Source organism: Lupinus angustifolius, chromosome LG13 (assembly GCF_001865875.1).
Source record: "Lupinus angustifolius cultivar Tanjil chromosome LG13, LupAngTanjil_v1.0, whole genome shotgun sequence".
In the NCBI taxonomy this organism is placed as follows: domain Eukaryota; kingdom Viridiplantae; phylum Streptophyta; class Magnoliopsida; order Fabales; family Fabaceae; genus Lupinus; species Lupinus angustifolius.
The window spans coordinates 15,115,014-15,132,516 of record NC_032021.1 but is presented as its reverse complement, the minus strand read 5'-3'; the positions used below and the strand labels follow the sequence as shown (position 1 = coordinate 15,132,516).

Sequence of the window (17,503 nt, the reverse complement as noted above, 5' to 3'; positions counted from 1 at the left end):
TCACTAAAACTCAGGGAGGGTTAGTGTAACTTACTCTATAATTTAACTATCATATGTTCAAGATATGATTAAGGAATATAAATTAAAGAAGAAAGGTAAACATTGCCTATCTATATCTGTAGTATATATAAAGGCAAAACATGGTGTAACTTCCACATGAAGTAATTTCCACTTCATGTTTTGCCCTTCACATTATTTAATCTATATCTATACTATATATAAAGGCAAAACATGGTGTAACTTCTACCATGATGTAATTTTCACTTCATGTTGTGCCCTTCACATTTTTTAATTTTTACAAAAAAAAACCCATATAATTCTAATTAACCACCACCAACACATTATTAACATATCTATTACCTTAAACTAAACATTATCATAAACACACAAAAATTATAATATAAAGTACACTGAATATGACAAATATATTCTAAGTATAAAAAATAAATATATAAAAATTAAATACGTGCTACCATGCAATATTGACCGACAGACACGAAGTGTCTGTGTATAAATTAAGCGCATACATGTCCAATGTTTTAATAAACTAGTTTAAAAGAATGAAAATTTTAAAAAGTTGATAGAACTTTGGGACATGAAAGATAAGTATCCAGGGACAAATACAAGAAAATATGCTTTCTTTTGCCTCCCCTTGAGAGAAAAAGAGAAAAATTTGTTTAACAATACAAAATAAAAATTACACCATCAATATGTAGTCTAAAATTTTAGATCAAAATTTGCTTAACTTATTACAAATAAAAATTTGCTTAACTTAGTGCAAATAAAAAATTGCTTTAAGCAAAGTCTACCAAGATACAACCTATTTCTATCTCGTGTGAAAATGTATTTATAAGTTTTATTGAATAGTATGACTTTAAATAAGTTTATAGGCTGAGCTAGACTTTGAGATAGGCCAGACTGACCCATAAAATGTATCATATTACGCACTAATATGATAGGTTTAGACAATGAATTTGGAACACAAGCCAAGCATGTATGTGGCAGGGCCTAGCTCGACCTAAATTATTCTCACTCCAAGATATGAATGGATGAAAAGTTGTATGAAGATTGATAAAAATCAATTTGAAGGATGAAAATAGATTGACTAGTAAGCTAATTCAACAAGCTAAAACTAGTCATGAGTAAGCATAAGATGTGTTAGGCTTGTCCATTAATATTGTCCGATCAATTTTTTGACAGGACAACGTCCCTAAATATGAAGAGACATAGATTAATTTGGACGATAAAAGATGTGTCCAAATTGACATGGGCATAAATTATAACTATTAAATTATAAAATTATCCTTCACACAAGAATGATAAGCCTAAGGTTGTCAATATGCACCAAGATCAAGATTATTATAAATAAGAATGCATGTGGACATTCATAGTATATAACAATAAAATATAAAATGATCAACATGTGAGAGAAAATAGTCTTTTTTCACAAAGGGGAAACAATAACAATAAAGAAGCACTTAACACTTAAGGGTGTGTGAGAGAGGTTGAGACAGGTAACATTAATCCTTATTAGTTCCTCATTAATCAAATTTTGGATTGAAACTTGTATTTTTTAGGTATGACGAATAGGTTTGACCCAAACTGAATTTTGGAGTAAGAATAAATTTCATAGTCTGAATTATGCTCACCCTTAAAACTAGTAGTTAATATGGAAGTAGAAGTGTAAAATTATATTAAATAATTAAGTCACAACTAGGTTATCAAATCAACCTCATGAAACTTGTCTAAAAAAGTTCCTATCACCAAATAGACCAACTAATTTATTTTTATCAATGATCCTTAGTGTTGGAGATAAAAAAGATAAAAATGAGACTCTAAAACTAAATATTTAATATTTTAAGAAGTAGTGCATATATTTCTCAATACATTTCTCATTTAATTTCATTTGTTCCTTTCATATGTTATTTTACAAAAATTAACAAAATCATTCAATTATATATTTTTAGCAATATTATTACTGTGTTCTTATTATACATATGTCAACTACTCTCTAAACTTTATCCTACTATTATTATTATTTCTCTCTTTATACTTATAAAAGTAAAAATATAATTAATACTAGTCTGTCAATAAACACATCATATCTGAACAACTAACCTTTTTTTTTATGTAACTGAATATTTAATTTTTATATGTTTCATTTAGTATAATTAAAATGTATTTTTTTTTGTATTTGGTGTATGTTATATTATAATTTTATATTGGATATACTTTAAATTATATTTTTTTTGTTTTTATTAGAATGTTCAATTTAAGGTGAGATGAGTAGTTTCAATTTACAATTAATATTTTAATATTGGTTATCTATGATTATATGGTTTTTTTGTAAAAATTAAAAAAATTGTAGAAATATAAAAAATTTGTAAGAATAAAATAGAAAAGTATGAATTACATTTGAAGTCACAATATTTTTAGAATAAAAGTTAAATATTACATTTTTCTAAAGTAGAAACATACAAAATTAAAAATTATATCAACTTTTGCTTGCCAAACGCACATTGATGAAGCTGTATTTGAATGTGAACTGATTCAAAATTTGTTTCCGTTAAGAGAGCATAGAACTCAGCCGAGTGGAAACCCAAAATAAATTTCCAAAAAAGCACTGTACTACTAGTTACTCATTATCCATGATAAATGAACTTATTGATTCTAAGATGTGTGATGACTCTCACAATAAGTATTATTCCTAAAATTGAATATTTGATATTTTAATTTTTCTAAAAATATAATAAAACCTTATAACATTAAACCAATGTCATGTTGATATTAAAAAGTCACATGTGTCAAGTTAAAATATTTAGTATTTATTATAATTAATTTTTAAGTCACTTTAGTCTCTATCAAAATTACTAAAATAACACTCATATTCAACAGATTTAAATAACTACCCATTAAGTATTTTTGTTTTCATATATTTTTATAACTTCTAATTTCATGTTTATATATACTAATACTAATAAATATAAAATAACTATATATCAAATATTTTATGTTTCCCTATTTTAACTTCTAATTTTAAGTTTATATAAATTTCTATAATCTATTTATCTATATCTATACTTCTATACTATTAATAAAACCAAAATAATAACCACCACCATACCGTGACATAATTTTTATATTCCAAATTTGTCATTTGTAACATTTCTCATTAATAATTAATAAACTTCCACATATTACTTCGATTGTTATTATTTTTATATTAATATATCATTAATCTTCCATAATCTCTTTTATTTATTTTTCATTTTCTAATGTGTTCATATATTACATTTTTTTATATTTAAATTATTTTTCTTAAATAATATAATAAGAAGTTCATACATTATATATTAAAAAAAATACGAATGCCGGTACATCGGCACGCTACTTCTTCATAAAGCACAAAGATTTTTAAGGAATTTAAAATTAGTTTCATGTCATATTGGTTGGGATTTAGTAACCTCTAAACTTCTCATTTTCTCTGAAATGTCATTTTCCTTTGTAACATGAACAGACAACCTTACCTTAATGAATAACCCAATCATCATTCAAACAAGTTTCAACTTTGAACACTTTCACACTTTTCACACTATTCCATGTCTACTCGTCCAATTCAACCTGCTATTCGCAATTTCCCACATGGGTGTGGTCCCTTTTCTCAAAGAATCACTCCTATTACAAAAGGGTATCCTCAACAAGATGAAGATGAACATTTTTCAACTAAAAATCTAAACTTTGATCCATATGATGAAGTGGGTTATTCTTCAAATGCAACAGTATCATCTAAGGTTTTTGTTAGAAGTTATTCTACACAACCAAGGGTTTCAGCCATTAGAGATTTCCCTCCATTATGTGGATTAAATGTCCACAAGAAAGTGGAAAAGCATGATCATGAACCAGGGAGTGTGGTCAAAGAAAAGGTGAAAAAACATGGTGAAGAAAATTTTAGGGAAAAGAGTTTCAGAAAAAAAGTGGTTGTTCCTTCTAGTAGGATAGTGTCACATGGTTGTGAAGTTTCTTCCAAATTTGATTATGGGTACAAGTCTTCAAATGTTCCTGTTTTGGGTCATGGTAGTTTTGATGTTGGTGGAAGTTCAAATCAAAACAAGGGAAAGAATATTAAAGAAGTTCCACATTATGTTGGGAATAAGTTTTCAAAGAAGGAAGGGAAGGGTTGTCTTCAAAGAAAGATGCAGGAGTTTTCCAATGTTAATGTTGCTCCTTTCCATCGCAATGAACCAAATGCGAAAGCTCGAATTAGAGTGAGGGCGACTTTGCGCCTTTTCCATGCTGTTTGTAGAAGGTTAATGAAGGAAGAAAATAAGATTTCGAGAGGAGGCGGGAGGGCTGATGTTCGAGCAGCCAAGTTTCTTTATGATAATGGAAAATATATTAATGAAGGGAAGCAGATCATAGGATCTGTCCCTGGTGTTGAAGTTGGTGATGAATTTCAGTACTGGAAGGAGCTTAACATACTCGGCCTTCATAATCAGCTTGTAGCTGGCATTGGTTATTCGAAACGCAATGGTAGGGTCCTTGCTACGAGTGTTGTTTCATCATCAGGGCATTATGATGATGAAATGGATAGTACAGATGTTTTGGTTTATACAGGGCAAGGGGGGAATGTGATAAAAAATAAAAACACTGATAAACCCGAAGACCAGAAACTCGAGAGGGGGAATCTTGCTTTGAAGAATAGCATCGAGGCAAAGAATCCGGTTAGGGTGATTATGAAGTCTGAATCCAAGGATGGAAGCTGTAAAGTATATGCATATTATGGTCTGTATGAAGTTGTGAGATATTGGCAGGAGATATGGTCACACGGTATGTTGGTTTTCAAGTTTGAGATGAGAAGGATACCGGGTCAATTAGATGTTCCATGGAAAGAGTTGAAGAAATCCGAAAAATCCAAAATGAGGAAGGGTTTATGTGTTGCTGACATTTCTTATGGGAAAGAGCTAATTCCTGTGTGCGCTATTAATACAGTTGATGACGAGAAACCCCCGAAATTTAAATACTTATCTAGCATGATATATCCTAATTGGTATAGTCCTGGTAGTCCGGTTGGTTGTGATTGTACTAGTGGATGCACTGACTCAGAGAAGTGTGCTTGTGCAGTGAAAAATGGGGGTAAAATCCCATTCAATCATAATAAGGCTATTGTGGAAGCAAAGCCGAAAAGTGTTGTCTATGAGTGTGGTCCTCATTGCAGGTGCCCTCCAACATGCCATAATAGAGTTAGTCAACATGGCATAAAATTTCAATTTGAAATTTTTAAAACAAAGACAAAGGGTTGGGGAGTGAGATCCCTTAATACCATTCCTTCCGGAAGTTTTATCTGTGAATACACCGGAATGCTTCTCGAAGATGCAGAGGCTGAAAAAAATATCGGTCAAGATGAGTATCTGTTTGATATTGGGAATAACTACATCGATAGCAGTCTTTGTGAAGAACTTTCGAAAATCATGCCCGATGCAGCAGACTCGAGTTCTTCTGAAGTTTTCGAGGATGGTGGCTTCACAATTAACGCTGCCAACTATGGTAATATAGGGAGATTCATCAACCATAGTTGCTCTCCTAACCTTTTTACTCAAAATGTCCTTTATGATCATGATGATAAGAAGATTCCTCACATAATGCTATTTGCTGATATGAACATTCCTCGCATGCAAGAGCTGGCTTACCATTACAATTACAAAATAGATCAAGTTTTCGATTCCGATGGCAATATAAAGAAGAAGAATTGCTTTTGTGGTGCTCTGGAGTGCACTGGCAGGATGTACTAAGGCTTGCTACGGTTAACAAGAGGTGATTTCTTTTATTCTCATTCAATTTTTTTTAATAACTATGATAACCATTGTTTTGAATGCTCAACTGTGTGTTTCTATCTATCGATGTAGCTACATATGTATGTAATTTTTGTTATGAAGCACTATTAATGTTGTTTCCTTATAATTCTGGTAGGTATCAATTCATCAAAGTGTCACACTGGAGTTTTGTTCGAGAATCAAGCTAGGCATTTTGCATTTCCATCTCATTCTAATGGACACATAGTAGTGCTTCATATTTTAGTTTTGTGCCGAAGCGCAACAGCCGTTTGGTGATATAAACTGTAAGTAAAACTCTTACTCTCAGACTTTTGTAAATGAAAATGTTTGATCATATATGTAGTTTGTTTAGTAGACTATGAATTTTTAGTATTATGATAGCATTGATGATATGTTCTCTTTCTCATAGTTTAATGTTGCATACTAAATTGTCTGGTTAGTAAACATGGTTGGTTTTATTTCATGCTATCAATAATCTGAATCACATGTTATCAACATACATTTTAGAGATTCAACTTAAAATTAATGGTAGTTATAGTGAAGTCTTTTGTACTAACAAGGTTATGTATATTAGACCATTTGTTCTTCTTACATTTGGAATTGAGATTTTTCTTTCGATTCCGAGAGTATCTTCTCACCCGTTATATAACAAACTAATCCCTCAGGGCATAGTCAGGTGCCTAAGCGGAAATCCCTGCAAAAGTGTTTAATCTATATACATTGATTCATGCCTGACCAACCCACATAGGTCGGAATTAGGACTTCTCAAAAGTAGTAAACTCTGTTTCATATATATCACTTTGGCATATATATCATTTATTTAGAATAAGTTCTAGTGTAAGTTATACAGATAAAGCTACTTATAGTATACAACGAAAGTAATTCTACAAGAAATAGCAAGTTTCATGTCACTAATGGTGGTAAACTGTAATTTACCCAATAGAATGATAGGGAACCTTTTTATGATAAAAAATGGAATAAATAGGACTATAAGGGGATACTCAATCCTTATACAAAAGATGAACTTAAACAAATCTAGTTGAAGGAACGTAGACATCAACTAATAAATAAAGTGGAGATATAAACCATTGACCATAAATGAAGAATACATGACCCACAATGAATCGGGTCCAAATTATTTATATACAACAACTATTAAAATAGAAAACAGAAATTGTTAACTAGCTAATCGATTAATTCTATTAATTAATCGATTATCATATACAAAATTTACCTTAACAAACTAAAGCAACTAACCACTGTTAATTGATTAACTCTTATAGAATTACAACAATTCTAATGTAATCAATAATACATTAGATGGGCCACCCCAGAAATAAATTCATCAAAAATTGAACTTTCTAGTGTGCCATAAAGAGTCCTCAATATCTTGTATTCAAGAATCAAACCATGATAAAACTAGGATAATGAACTTGAATCTAATATTAATTGATGAGAAAATCATAGGGTATATACAACCAAAATGCTATTATTCCTCATGTTTTCAATGTCCTGAGGTTATAATGTGAGTGCCTTTTGCCACCAAAAGTTGGATTTAGAAGATGTCTATACTCTTGAAACAATTTGGTAGATCTATATCTTATTCCACATGCATTGCACAAAGTATTTTTCCCCATTGGTCCTGTTCTCCACACAGGAGTATGTTTTGTCTCACACTGGCTGCACCTTTTCTCTTCAACTGTCTCTGAATTCTCAAAACCAAATTTATACCATGTTCCATAATCAATCCTCTTTCTTCTAGGTTTCCTTGTTCTAGGTCTCCGAATAACTCTCAACTTATTTTGAACGTTTGATTGAGATACATGATCGTTTTTCGCCGTTGTTTTCGACTCTTCATTTATGTCATCGGCGTATAATAGACTCAATATATTTGGATCCAAGTCATTAGAAAAACTTGGATCCCATAATTCCATATCATGTAGTGTGTCTTGTGGAACACAAAGTGGTTTTGCTAAGTAATCATTGGAGGTATCGTCTTCGATATCGATATCGTTACTATCACAATTACAATCGTTAAAGAAATCATCGAGTAATGCGAATGAAATCATTGAGAGAAGCCGAAATTTGCTTGAAGGGAAGAAGATTGTTGAATAGCAAGATGAATATGGCATATATTTATACTGAGATATAATTTAATTAGATAGATATTTGAAACAACAACTTGTTTGATTATAATTGCTTTATCCTTATCTTGTTTTATCAGATTTATTTTCAGGATTATATCTTATTTAATTTGTTCTTGAAGTGCAAACAAAGCATACAATTCTACCCTCCATCACCTATTTTTTCTATAATTATTTTAGCCAAATCATGACCCAAATTAATTTGAATGAGATCTTTTTACTAAGATTATCCACACCATTTTTAATTACCCATTTTAATCTTTTACAATTATTCATATTATATATTATTTACATATCGCTTATATTTCTAATTTTCTTGTTTGTTTATCAATTTTATCTCATATTAATCACACGATAAGATCCTAATAAATCCTTATCCTATCTGATAATTTCTAAAATAGATCTATTAAAAAATAATTTTAAATAAAATTAGTGATATTATGTGAATATTTATCTCTTTTGACAAGTATCACTCTCATTATTTATTTGAACATGGAAATTTAGTACTTTACGATACTTTTGGGATCTAATAATGAGGTTATATATTATTGCAGAATAACTATTTGAAATACATTCTAAAAATTATTATGATAATTAAATTTGATTTATCTTAAATTTTTTTTGAAATAATATTGATTTATACTTATTAGGATCTTAACCTTTTTATTGGTGCATATCTTAGAACAACTATTAAAGATTTTTTTAACAAAGTCACAATCTTTACTTAAAATTATTTATCTATTAAATATTATATACATTATCTTATTCATGAAGTTCACAAAATACTCTACTATGTTATCGCAATTAACTAATTCCAGTAGATAAACTTAATTTACCTTTAAAAAAATCTTGAAGTAATTTAAAATTGAGTATTGACGTCTATCATCATTTAATCATATTATCATCTACTATGATTGTATTAAATAAACGGATATTTTTAAAACGATTATATAGTTAGGAGGAATATTTTTTATGATATTAATATGTGTTGAATAATAGATTATAACAACAATTCAACTATTTAATTGCCCGCTTTTAATTGCCCGCTTTATTTTTTACAATCATTCATCTTATATTTTATTTACTTATTGCTTATATTTGTTGTTTTCTTCTTTGTTGTCTATTTTATCTCATATTAATCATAGAATGGATCCTAATTAATAGATTCTTATTCTATCTAATTGTTTCTAAAATAGATGATTAAAAATTCATTTTAAATAAATTAATTATATTACAATATTATAGAATTATTTAGACAAATTTTGAAAAACTAAATATTCATATGTATTAATAAAACAACTGTTTTTTTGTATTTAATAAGAGTAACCCTTGACTAGTGAATCATAAAGTCTTAGCTTAGAAGAAACTTAGAGCTAGATCAAAATAAAATAAGTGTGTTCCCTTACTTCAAGCATATGTTCCTAACAAAAAATTTCACAAAATTACAATCACTTTACTTTTATATCAAATTTAACGATGATTAAATTTTTTCTTTATTAGCTCAAGAATCTTCTCAAATGGCTGAATATTTTATGGCATGCAAAGTAGAAGGGTCCTTTACTTTTTGCTGTAATGTTAACTAAATTAATGCTCTCATTTTAATTTATTTTAATAATTAACAATGCTCCTAATAAATTCATGCCCCAACAAATTTTGAATAGCTTCAATTTGATAGTTTTCTATTGGAACTTAAAAGTCTCAATTCCCCTAGTCAATTGTTCGTTACTTGAATTTATGTATAAAAAAAGGTAAATTATACTTTACCACCCTTTAGTTTGATGTAGTTCGAATATATGAAAAAATGTAACTATATTCATACATTGTATTACCGAATATATTAAAAGTTTAAAATCTATCCACTGAATGGTGGAGATTTGTTGACAGTATAGAAAACACTTATACATATTAAATTCATATATTAATTCTATCTATCTTGAATAAGTTTGCCTACATCGCAGCACATACAGTTCAAATCAAGAAAAGTTAATTTGATCCCTATACAATTATTTTTTTAATACCTTACCTAGTTACCTTGTTACCTAAGGAAGTACCCTCAGAACTAAACACCCATCAGATTCATTCTTTCCTTTGCTATTCTATTCTCCAAGGTGAAGAACAATAGTGGGAAAACTAGAATGCTTGACAAATAGAGTACAACAAATGAATTCTCACAATAAGATATACTAGTGTTGTAGCATTATCAATAATGATTAAAAAATAATAGTCCATTGCACAATGCTCAAACTTAGAGGGGCATGAGAATGATAGATGTGCAATATTACATCTACAAGTAAAAAGACTATTTCTAAGATTTGAAACCGTAATTTCATAGTCACTGCAAATTCTAAAATATGATTTGATTTTGGCATATATATCATGTATTTAGAATAAGTTCCAATATAAGTTAAATGGACAAGGCTACTTATGGTGTGCATGTTAAATGTGGGCAATAACGATTTTGCACTATGCTGGAATTGTCTATTACCAATGCATATTCAATAGAGCCTATATGTTAATTTTGTTCATCTCTTACTTAAAGTCATGTTGAATTTTTAATAAAGTTATTAGGTTTCATAATAATCTTATCAATCATATAAAATTTGGTCTGGAAAGAGTGAATATGATGTTCATTGTTTTGTTATATGGTTCTTAATGGTATTGATATTGCAAGTATATGACTTATGGAATATATAACGGAGGAGTTCATGACAATTTTGTTTAGTTAGTGTTTTCTTTGTAACATTTTTAATAGGAAGTTTCAAAACATTATGGTCATTTATTTTGCTTATGTATATAAACATGTTTGATTATGCGAATGTGTGAGTACATGGAGAATGTGTGAGGACATGGAGTAACATATATGTTATTAACAATATGAAAGCATGAGTAATATGTGTACTCTTAACAATGTGAATGCACAAATAACATGTGTGTTGTTAACTATTTGACAAAAATGTCATCCCAAATACCAAAAACAAAGGTCCCACTGTACTACTATAGTCCTACTCATAGTCCTACTCACAGTACATAATCAAACTTATTAAAGGTTGGTACAAAAGAATAATAAAATGATAAAAAAATAAACTTAGAAGTTAATTGTACCACTTCTTTCGAAGGGTTGATATAAAGAATAAATAAAACAATAAATAGTTAGTTGTAGAATTTAAATGACAGAAAATAAATGTTAGTTGTGGAAAGTAAATGATTGAAAGTAAAAGTTAGAGTTAGATCACTCATTATAACTGTGTATTTTTTTTTTCACAAAGATACAATTTATGAATTAAATTACAGTTTCATTCAAGGTTTCTTTCTTTGTCAAAAAATAAAATTATAAGTTAACACTTTACCATTTTACATTTGCATCTCTTTCAAGATTCAATTGTAGTATGGTATAGGGTTATGTCGAACCACAAGGAATTGCCTAATAGAATATTATTATAAACATGTTATATTACTAATAATGTTTAAACATCTTTTTTGATTGATTTTGTTTAAGAAATATTGACAAGTAAACAAAATCATAAAACAACTATTATGCACAAATTCTTGAGGAGGAAATTGGTTTGGAAATATGGATTTGTTTCTACACTTAATTGATTTTGAAAACATTACAAGTTATGTATTATACCTTCGGTTAATTCCATACATCATTTCTAAATCTTTCATCTAGTGTCCTAGACTGATAAGATGATTTTGGATGATTTTCAAACCTTATGTAATAATAGTTAAGTGTCACTCATCGGAGTAGGTTGTCACACCCTACTTCAGGCTCCATTAACTTTATTTAGCTTTGAACATAAGTTGCTTAAAATAGATGCTTAATATGGCAAGTGGACTAAGGTGTAAGTTATATTTTTTAGTTCACTTGTCAACACTTTAAGAAGAAGCATTTTGGATCTTTAAATCATGTTTTACGTGATCAAGCTAAAACCACATTGAGAACTTAATAAAGAATCAAAACTTAACCCAAAAGTAATAACTTAAATGCATTGATTTCAAAAGATGATAAATTAAAGAGAAGAAATTATACCATAATTCAAGTCAATTTGTAGGAGCATGAGTCATCTATCCATAGATGAAATGCTTTTGGTCCCAAGTGAGATTATAAAATTATGTTTTTGCATCTAATTTGCCATATCCTTTTTCCTCTTGAATTAAGAAAGAAAAACTACAAACTACACTTACCTAAACTACTTTCATGTGGAAATTCTCCATGAAAATTACAAGAAGAAGAAGAGAAGAATTCAGTTCAAGTGTGTGAATGTAGAAGTGGATGTTAGAATGAAAAATGGAATGTGTTTTTGCCTTTGAGGTGCATCCTTTTTATAGGCCTTCCTGGACCCCGCTGAGCTGCTTGTTTCTACCGCCAAGCTGCTGACCAAACTCTTCAGCATGGGTTTGGTCACTTGGCCAAGCAGCTTAGTCACCTGCTTGAGCTGACTCACAGAAGCTATGGTGGGCTACTTGGCTCAGCTATTGTGAGCTACCTCTGAAAAGCCTATGGAGGCTACTTGGAGTGAGGTCATGCATGTCACGGTTACTTGGTGGATAAGTCAACTTGACCAAGTTGCTGGGTGCACATCGCTAAGCGCCTATGTGGCACCGTTGAGCTGCCTGCTTGAGCAACTCTGACCGTGTTGGTGGTGATGTGGCCTGGTGCTTGCTGACCTAGTCAAGTGTGTGGTTCCACGCAGGGCGGTCTAGGTGCTCTGCTAAGCTATCTGCTTGAGCAGGTTGGCTTGTGTCAGGCTTGTATTCTGACCGTGCTAGGTTGATTTTGACCGTGTGATTTTGGTCTGACCATGCCAGGTTGGTGTCCAGGTCACGCTAGGCGTGGGTTTGGTCCAAGCTTAGCTGCTTAGTGAGCAGTTTCATGTTGACTCCACATAGGCCAAATTTTGATGAGTCCTGCTTATGTGTTGAACATTTTGGCCTATTTTGAGCACTTTGTATAATTTTGATAAATTTTTCTCTTTTCTACCTAAATCCTGCAAAATACAGTACAAAAGAAATATACAAAACATATATACAAAATTGTGATATTTTATCCAAAAAGTGTTGAATTAAGTTGGTTTTCTCAATTTATCCAAGGATAAGTGTCATGAAAAGTGTATGAAAATTAAGTATTTTTGGCACTTATCAGTAATCGAGAGTGATTCTTACATTGCAGTAGGACATCATATAACAGAGAGCTGGGCTGTTTTATCATGGGGACGACGTGATTGATAGTCTTCTTGCACAATTTTAGCAGTACCATGAAATGTCTTAAAGAGAGCGACCTGGTCGAGACTCAGCGAGTACGGATTATTTCGTGCCATTCAAAACATTTGCGAGCTACGGTAACAAAAAATTTTAAGACATTTTTACTACAATGCCATTCATAGATAATATTACTAGACCGAACAACTATAACATGAACAAACCATTTCGGTTTGACGGGACAAATTTCAAACGTTGGCAACATAAGATGAAATTTTTCCTCACTATGAGAAATGTTGCTCACATTCTGCAAACCGACATCCCAGTGGTGTCGGATGAGGCTGAAAAAGAGGAAAGGGATAAACTGGCTATTGAAATATCTCTCTGGAATGAAAGTGATTACTTACGTAAGAACTTTATTCTGAATGACTTGTCTGATGATCTCTATGATTACTACAGCTCATACATGTTTGCCAAATTAATTTGGTATGCATTTGAAAATAAATATGATACCGAGGAAGCTAGGACCAAAAAGTATGTTGTTAGCCGCTACCTCAAGTATCAAATGACTGATGATAAATCAGTAGTCTCAGTCCCACGAGATACAGAAAATTGTTCATGAGATCATTTATGAGGGTATGTCCCTAGATGATCAATTCCACGTGGTTATCATAATTGACAAATTGCTTCCTAGCTGGAAGGACTTCAAAAGCCTTTTGAGGCATAAGACCAAAGAAATATCTTTGGAATCTCTAATCACTCGTCTTCATATTGAAGAAGAGGCTCGTAAGCAAGATGAAAGAGAAGAATTGATGATTGTCTCCAACAATAGCACTAAGAAGAAATTCCCAGGTTCGGTTCTGAAGCCTTCTAACACTAACTTCAAGAATCAAAACTGCAACGGGAATAAGGCTAAGAACATTAGTCGCAACAAAAATTGGAAATCTCAAAAGGTCCAGTATGTTAAGTCACCTTTTAAGAATGACTCTGGCAACTTGTTCATCTGCTTCAAGTGTGAGAAGCCAGGTCATATGGCATGCAAGTGCAGAAATAAACCAATGGATCGTCCTCCACAGGCCAACATGGTTGATGGGCCATTTGTGGTTGTGTTATCTGAGGTCACTATGGTTGGAGGAACTGATGGGTGGTGGGTAGATACATGTGCATCCTGCCATGTCTGCTATGACCATGTTATGTTCAAAACATACACGGATGTTGATGACAAGAAGGTGTTGTTGGGTGACTCCCACACCATTGTTATTGCTGAAACTGGTGACGTGGAGCTGAAGTTTACATATAGGAAGACTCTGATTCTCAAAGATATGATGGACACTCCAGAGATAAGGAAGAATCTGGTTTCTAGCTTTCTTCTTAATAAGGCTGGTTTTACCCAGACCATAAGAGTAGGCTTGTATACTCTTACTAAGAGTATATGTGAATTAGATGAAACATTAACTAGAAATAGTAAACGTTAACTAGAAATGGTAAACGTTATTTTATCACTTCTACTGATGATTGCTTTGATTTTACTTATGTATATCTTATGAAAAATAAAAGTGAAGCATTTGTCATGTTTAAGTTATATGTAACTGAAATTGAAAATCAACTCAACAAGAAAATAAAGAAACTCATATGCGATAGAGGCACTGAGTATAGCTATAACATGTATAATGATTTTTATAAATTAAATGGCATAATTCATGAAACAATTGCACCATATTCACCTGAAATGAATAGTAAAGCTGAAAGAAAGAATAGAACTTTAACTGAATTAGTTGTAGCTATTACGTTAAGTTCTAGTGCAGCACGCTCTTGGTGGGGTGAAATTTTATTAACTGTATGTTATGTGCTAAACAGAGTCCCAAAGGCTAAAAGAAAATTTTCCTCATATGAAATTATTAATAATAGACAACCAAACTTCTCTTATTAAAGAACTTGGGTTGTTTGGCTTATGTCCGGATACCAGACCCCAAGAGAGTTAAACTCATAAGTATAGCCTATAAATGTGTATTTGTTGGGTATATTGTAAACATCAAGGTGTATAGGTTTTATAACCTTAATTTAAAAGTGATCATTGAGTCTAACAATGCAGACTTAAAGAAAATGAAATTCCTTTTAAATTGAGGAATAGTGGAGGCACACCAACTAGTCACATACATATGATTAGTAATAATGATAATGACGATGAGTTAGAAATAGAACCTAGAAGAAGTAAGAGAGCAAGGATTTCTAGAGAGTATGTACCTGATTATATGGTCTATACATTGGAAGAAGATCTATTAAGACTCCAAGAAGTTTTGACTTCTTTGGATGTTGATTTATGGCAAGAGACCATAAATGATGAGATGGATTCTCTAGAGTCTAATAAGACTTGACATTTAGCTGACTTCCCTCCTGATTGCAAACCCATTGGTTGTAAGTGGATATTGAAAAAGAAACTGAAACTTGATGGCACAATGGATAAATACAAGGCTCGCCTTGTAGCAAAGGGAGAATGTAGATTTCTTTGACACATTTTCACCTGTTACAAGAATAATATACATTAGAGTACTAATATCGCTCGTTGCGATACATAATTTATTAGTATATCAAATGGATGTTAAGACTGCTTTTTTAAATGGTATCTTGGAAGAAGAGATCTATATGGAAGAACCTGAAGGTTTTGTAATACATGGGTAAGAAAATAAGGTTTGCAAGTTAGATAAGTCGATGTATGGTCTTAAGCAAGCACCTAAATAGTGGCATCAAAAGTTTAACGATTTAATGGTATCGAATGAGTTTAAGGTGAATGAAAGTGACAATGCATTTATTACAAATCAGAAAATGACATTTTCACTATCATATGTCTTTGTGTAGACGACCTACTCATATTTGGTTCCAACATTCATTTTGTGAATAATGTGAAATCATTGTTGTGTAACAACTTTGATATGAAAGACCTTGGAGAGATAAGTGTAATCATTGGTATAAAAATTACTAGGTCAAGAGAAGGAATTTCTTTGGATCAATCTCACTATGTGGAAAAGATCTTAAAGAAGTATAAATACTTTGACTGTAAACCTAGTAGCACACTATATGATCCAAGTGTAAAACTTTTTAGGAACACTAGTGAAGGTGTAAGACAAGCTGAGTATGCGAGCATCATTGGCAGCATTTGGTATGCCACTGATTGCACTAGACCCGACATTGCCTATGTTGTAGGATTACTATGCAGGTTTACTATACTCGACCTGACTGACTAGAGATCCCAAGAAATGGGTTCAAAGAGTAATAACAAGTTGTGAAGTGATATGAGAATGAACATGCTATAAAATTATGAGAAACATGATTCCTAAAGCATATGTAATGATGAGTTAAACTCTTAATGAGATCTATAGTCCAATTGGAGTGGAGTAAATGTGTTGTGGTGACACTAGCATTCGTGTGTGCAACTATGACCTAAGAAGAGAATTCACAGGCACAGTTGTTGTTTGTGTTTTTACGAAAATATATATAGAGAGAGAAGGATATCATGAAATGAACTAGGATTAATTAAAAAAATATTTATAATTAAATTTTTTTAACTTAAATATTTTTTTAATTAATTATAAGTCATGAAGATTCTTCCACATAGGGAGAAGATAAGGGTGAGTGAATGTTTTTTGAACAGGAGAGAAAATTCAACGAAAAAAGGTCTAAAAATAATAAAAACTAAACCTACTTATCATTAATCTTAATATACAAATATATCACTAACTAGAAGTGTGATTAGGACAATAGTGTCATTTTTTTATGGAGTTTAGTCTTTTTGACATTGGTATTCGTTATCGGTAATTGTGTGTTTTGAGATAACATTTCCTAGAGCTAGAAGGTGGTCTTTGATTGCAAAATGAGAAAAATATGGGCATTGAGATCCATTTACAAGTTAAGTTACACTAATTACACTCAATCTTAGTCATTGATTTTCTTAAATCATGTGGACCAAATGGGTGAGTGAAAAATAAATAATGAGAGAGAAAAAGAAAATTCTTAAATGACATTTAAGTTTCACTTATTTGGTCCGCAGGATTTAAGAAAATCAATGACTGGAATTGAGTGTAATTAGTATAATTCAAATTGGGGTGTAAACGGATCCCTCTTTTATATATATATATATATATATATAAAAGATTTATGCATTATCACTGTATCACAATTATTTATATTCGTTGACTTTTAAATAATATTAAATAATGGTGGATAGTATGTTTAGTGTGTATACATTTTTACACTGGTCGTGCATATATACACTGAACACATTATTCATTATTTATTTGTATTTTTAAAGAGTCGAACATGATTAAATATGAA

The 17,503-nt window shown here is 31.0% G+C and overlaps 2 protein-coding genes across 2 annotated transcripts; one reads left to right on the top strand and one right to left on the bottom strand.

Moving 5' to 3' along the window:
• Window positions 4,049-6,262, top strand: LOC109363359 (histone-lysine N-methyltransferase, H3 lysine-9 specific SUVH5). The gene is made up of 2 exons (XM_019609601.1): window positions 4,049-5,811; window positions 5,968-6,262. Exon 1 carries the CDS (start codon window positions 4,194-4,196, stop codon window positions 5,787-5,789), a length of 1,596 nt encoding a protein of 531 aa, XP_019465146.1. The 5' UTR covers window positions 4,049-4,193; the 3' UTR covers window positions 5,790-5,811; window positions 5,968-6,262.
• LOC109363632 (GATA transcription factor 14-like) lies at window positions 7,328-7,963 on the bottom strand. Its single transcript, XM_019609885.1, has one exon. The coding sequence runs from the start codon at window positions 7,961-7,963 to the stop codon at window positions 7,328-7,330; it is 636 nt and encodes a 211-aa protein (XP_019465430.1).

Excerpts from the sequence above, each read along its gene's own strand:
- LOC109363632 (XM_019609885.1), bottom strand. The coding sequence starts at position 7,963 with ATGCCATATTCATCTTGCTATTCAACAATCTTCTTCCCTTCAAGCAAA.
- LOC109363359 (XM_019609601.1), top strand. The coding sequence starts at position 4,194 with ATGCAGGAGTTTTCCAATGTTAATGTTGCTCCTTTCCATCGCAATGAA.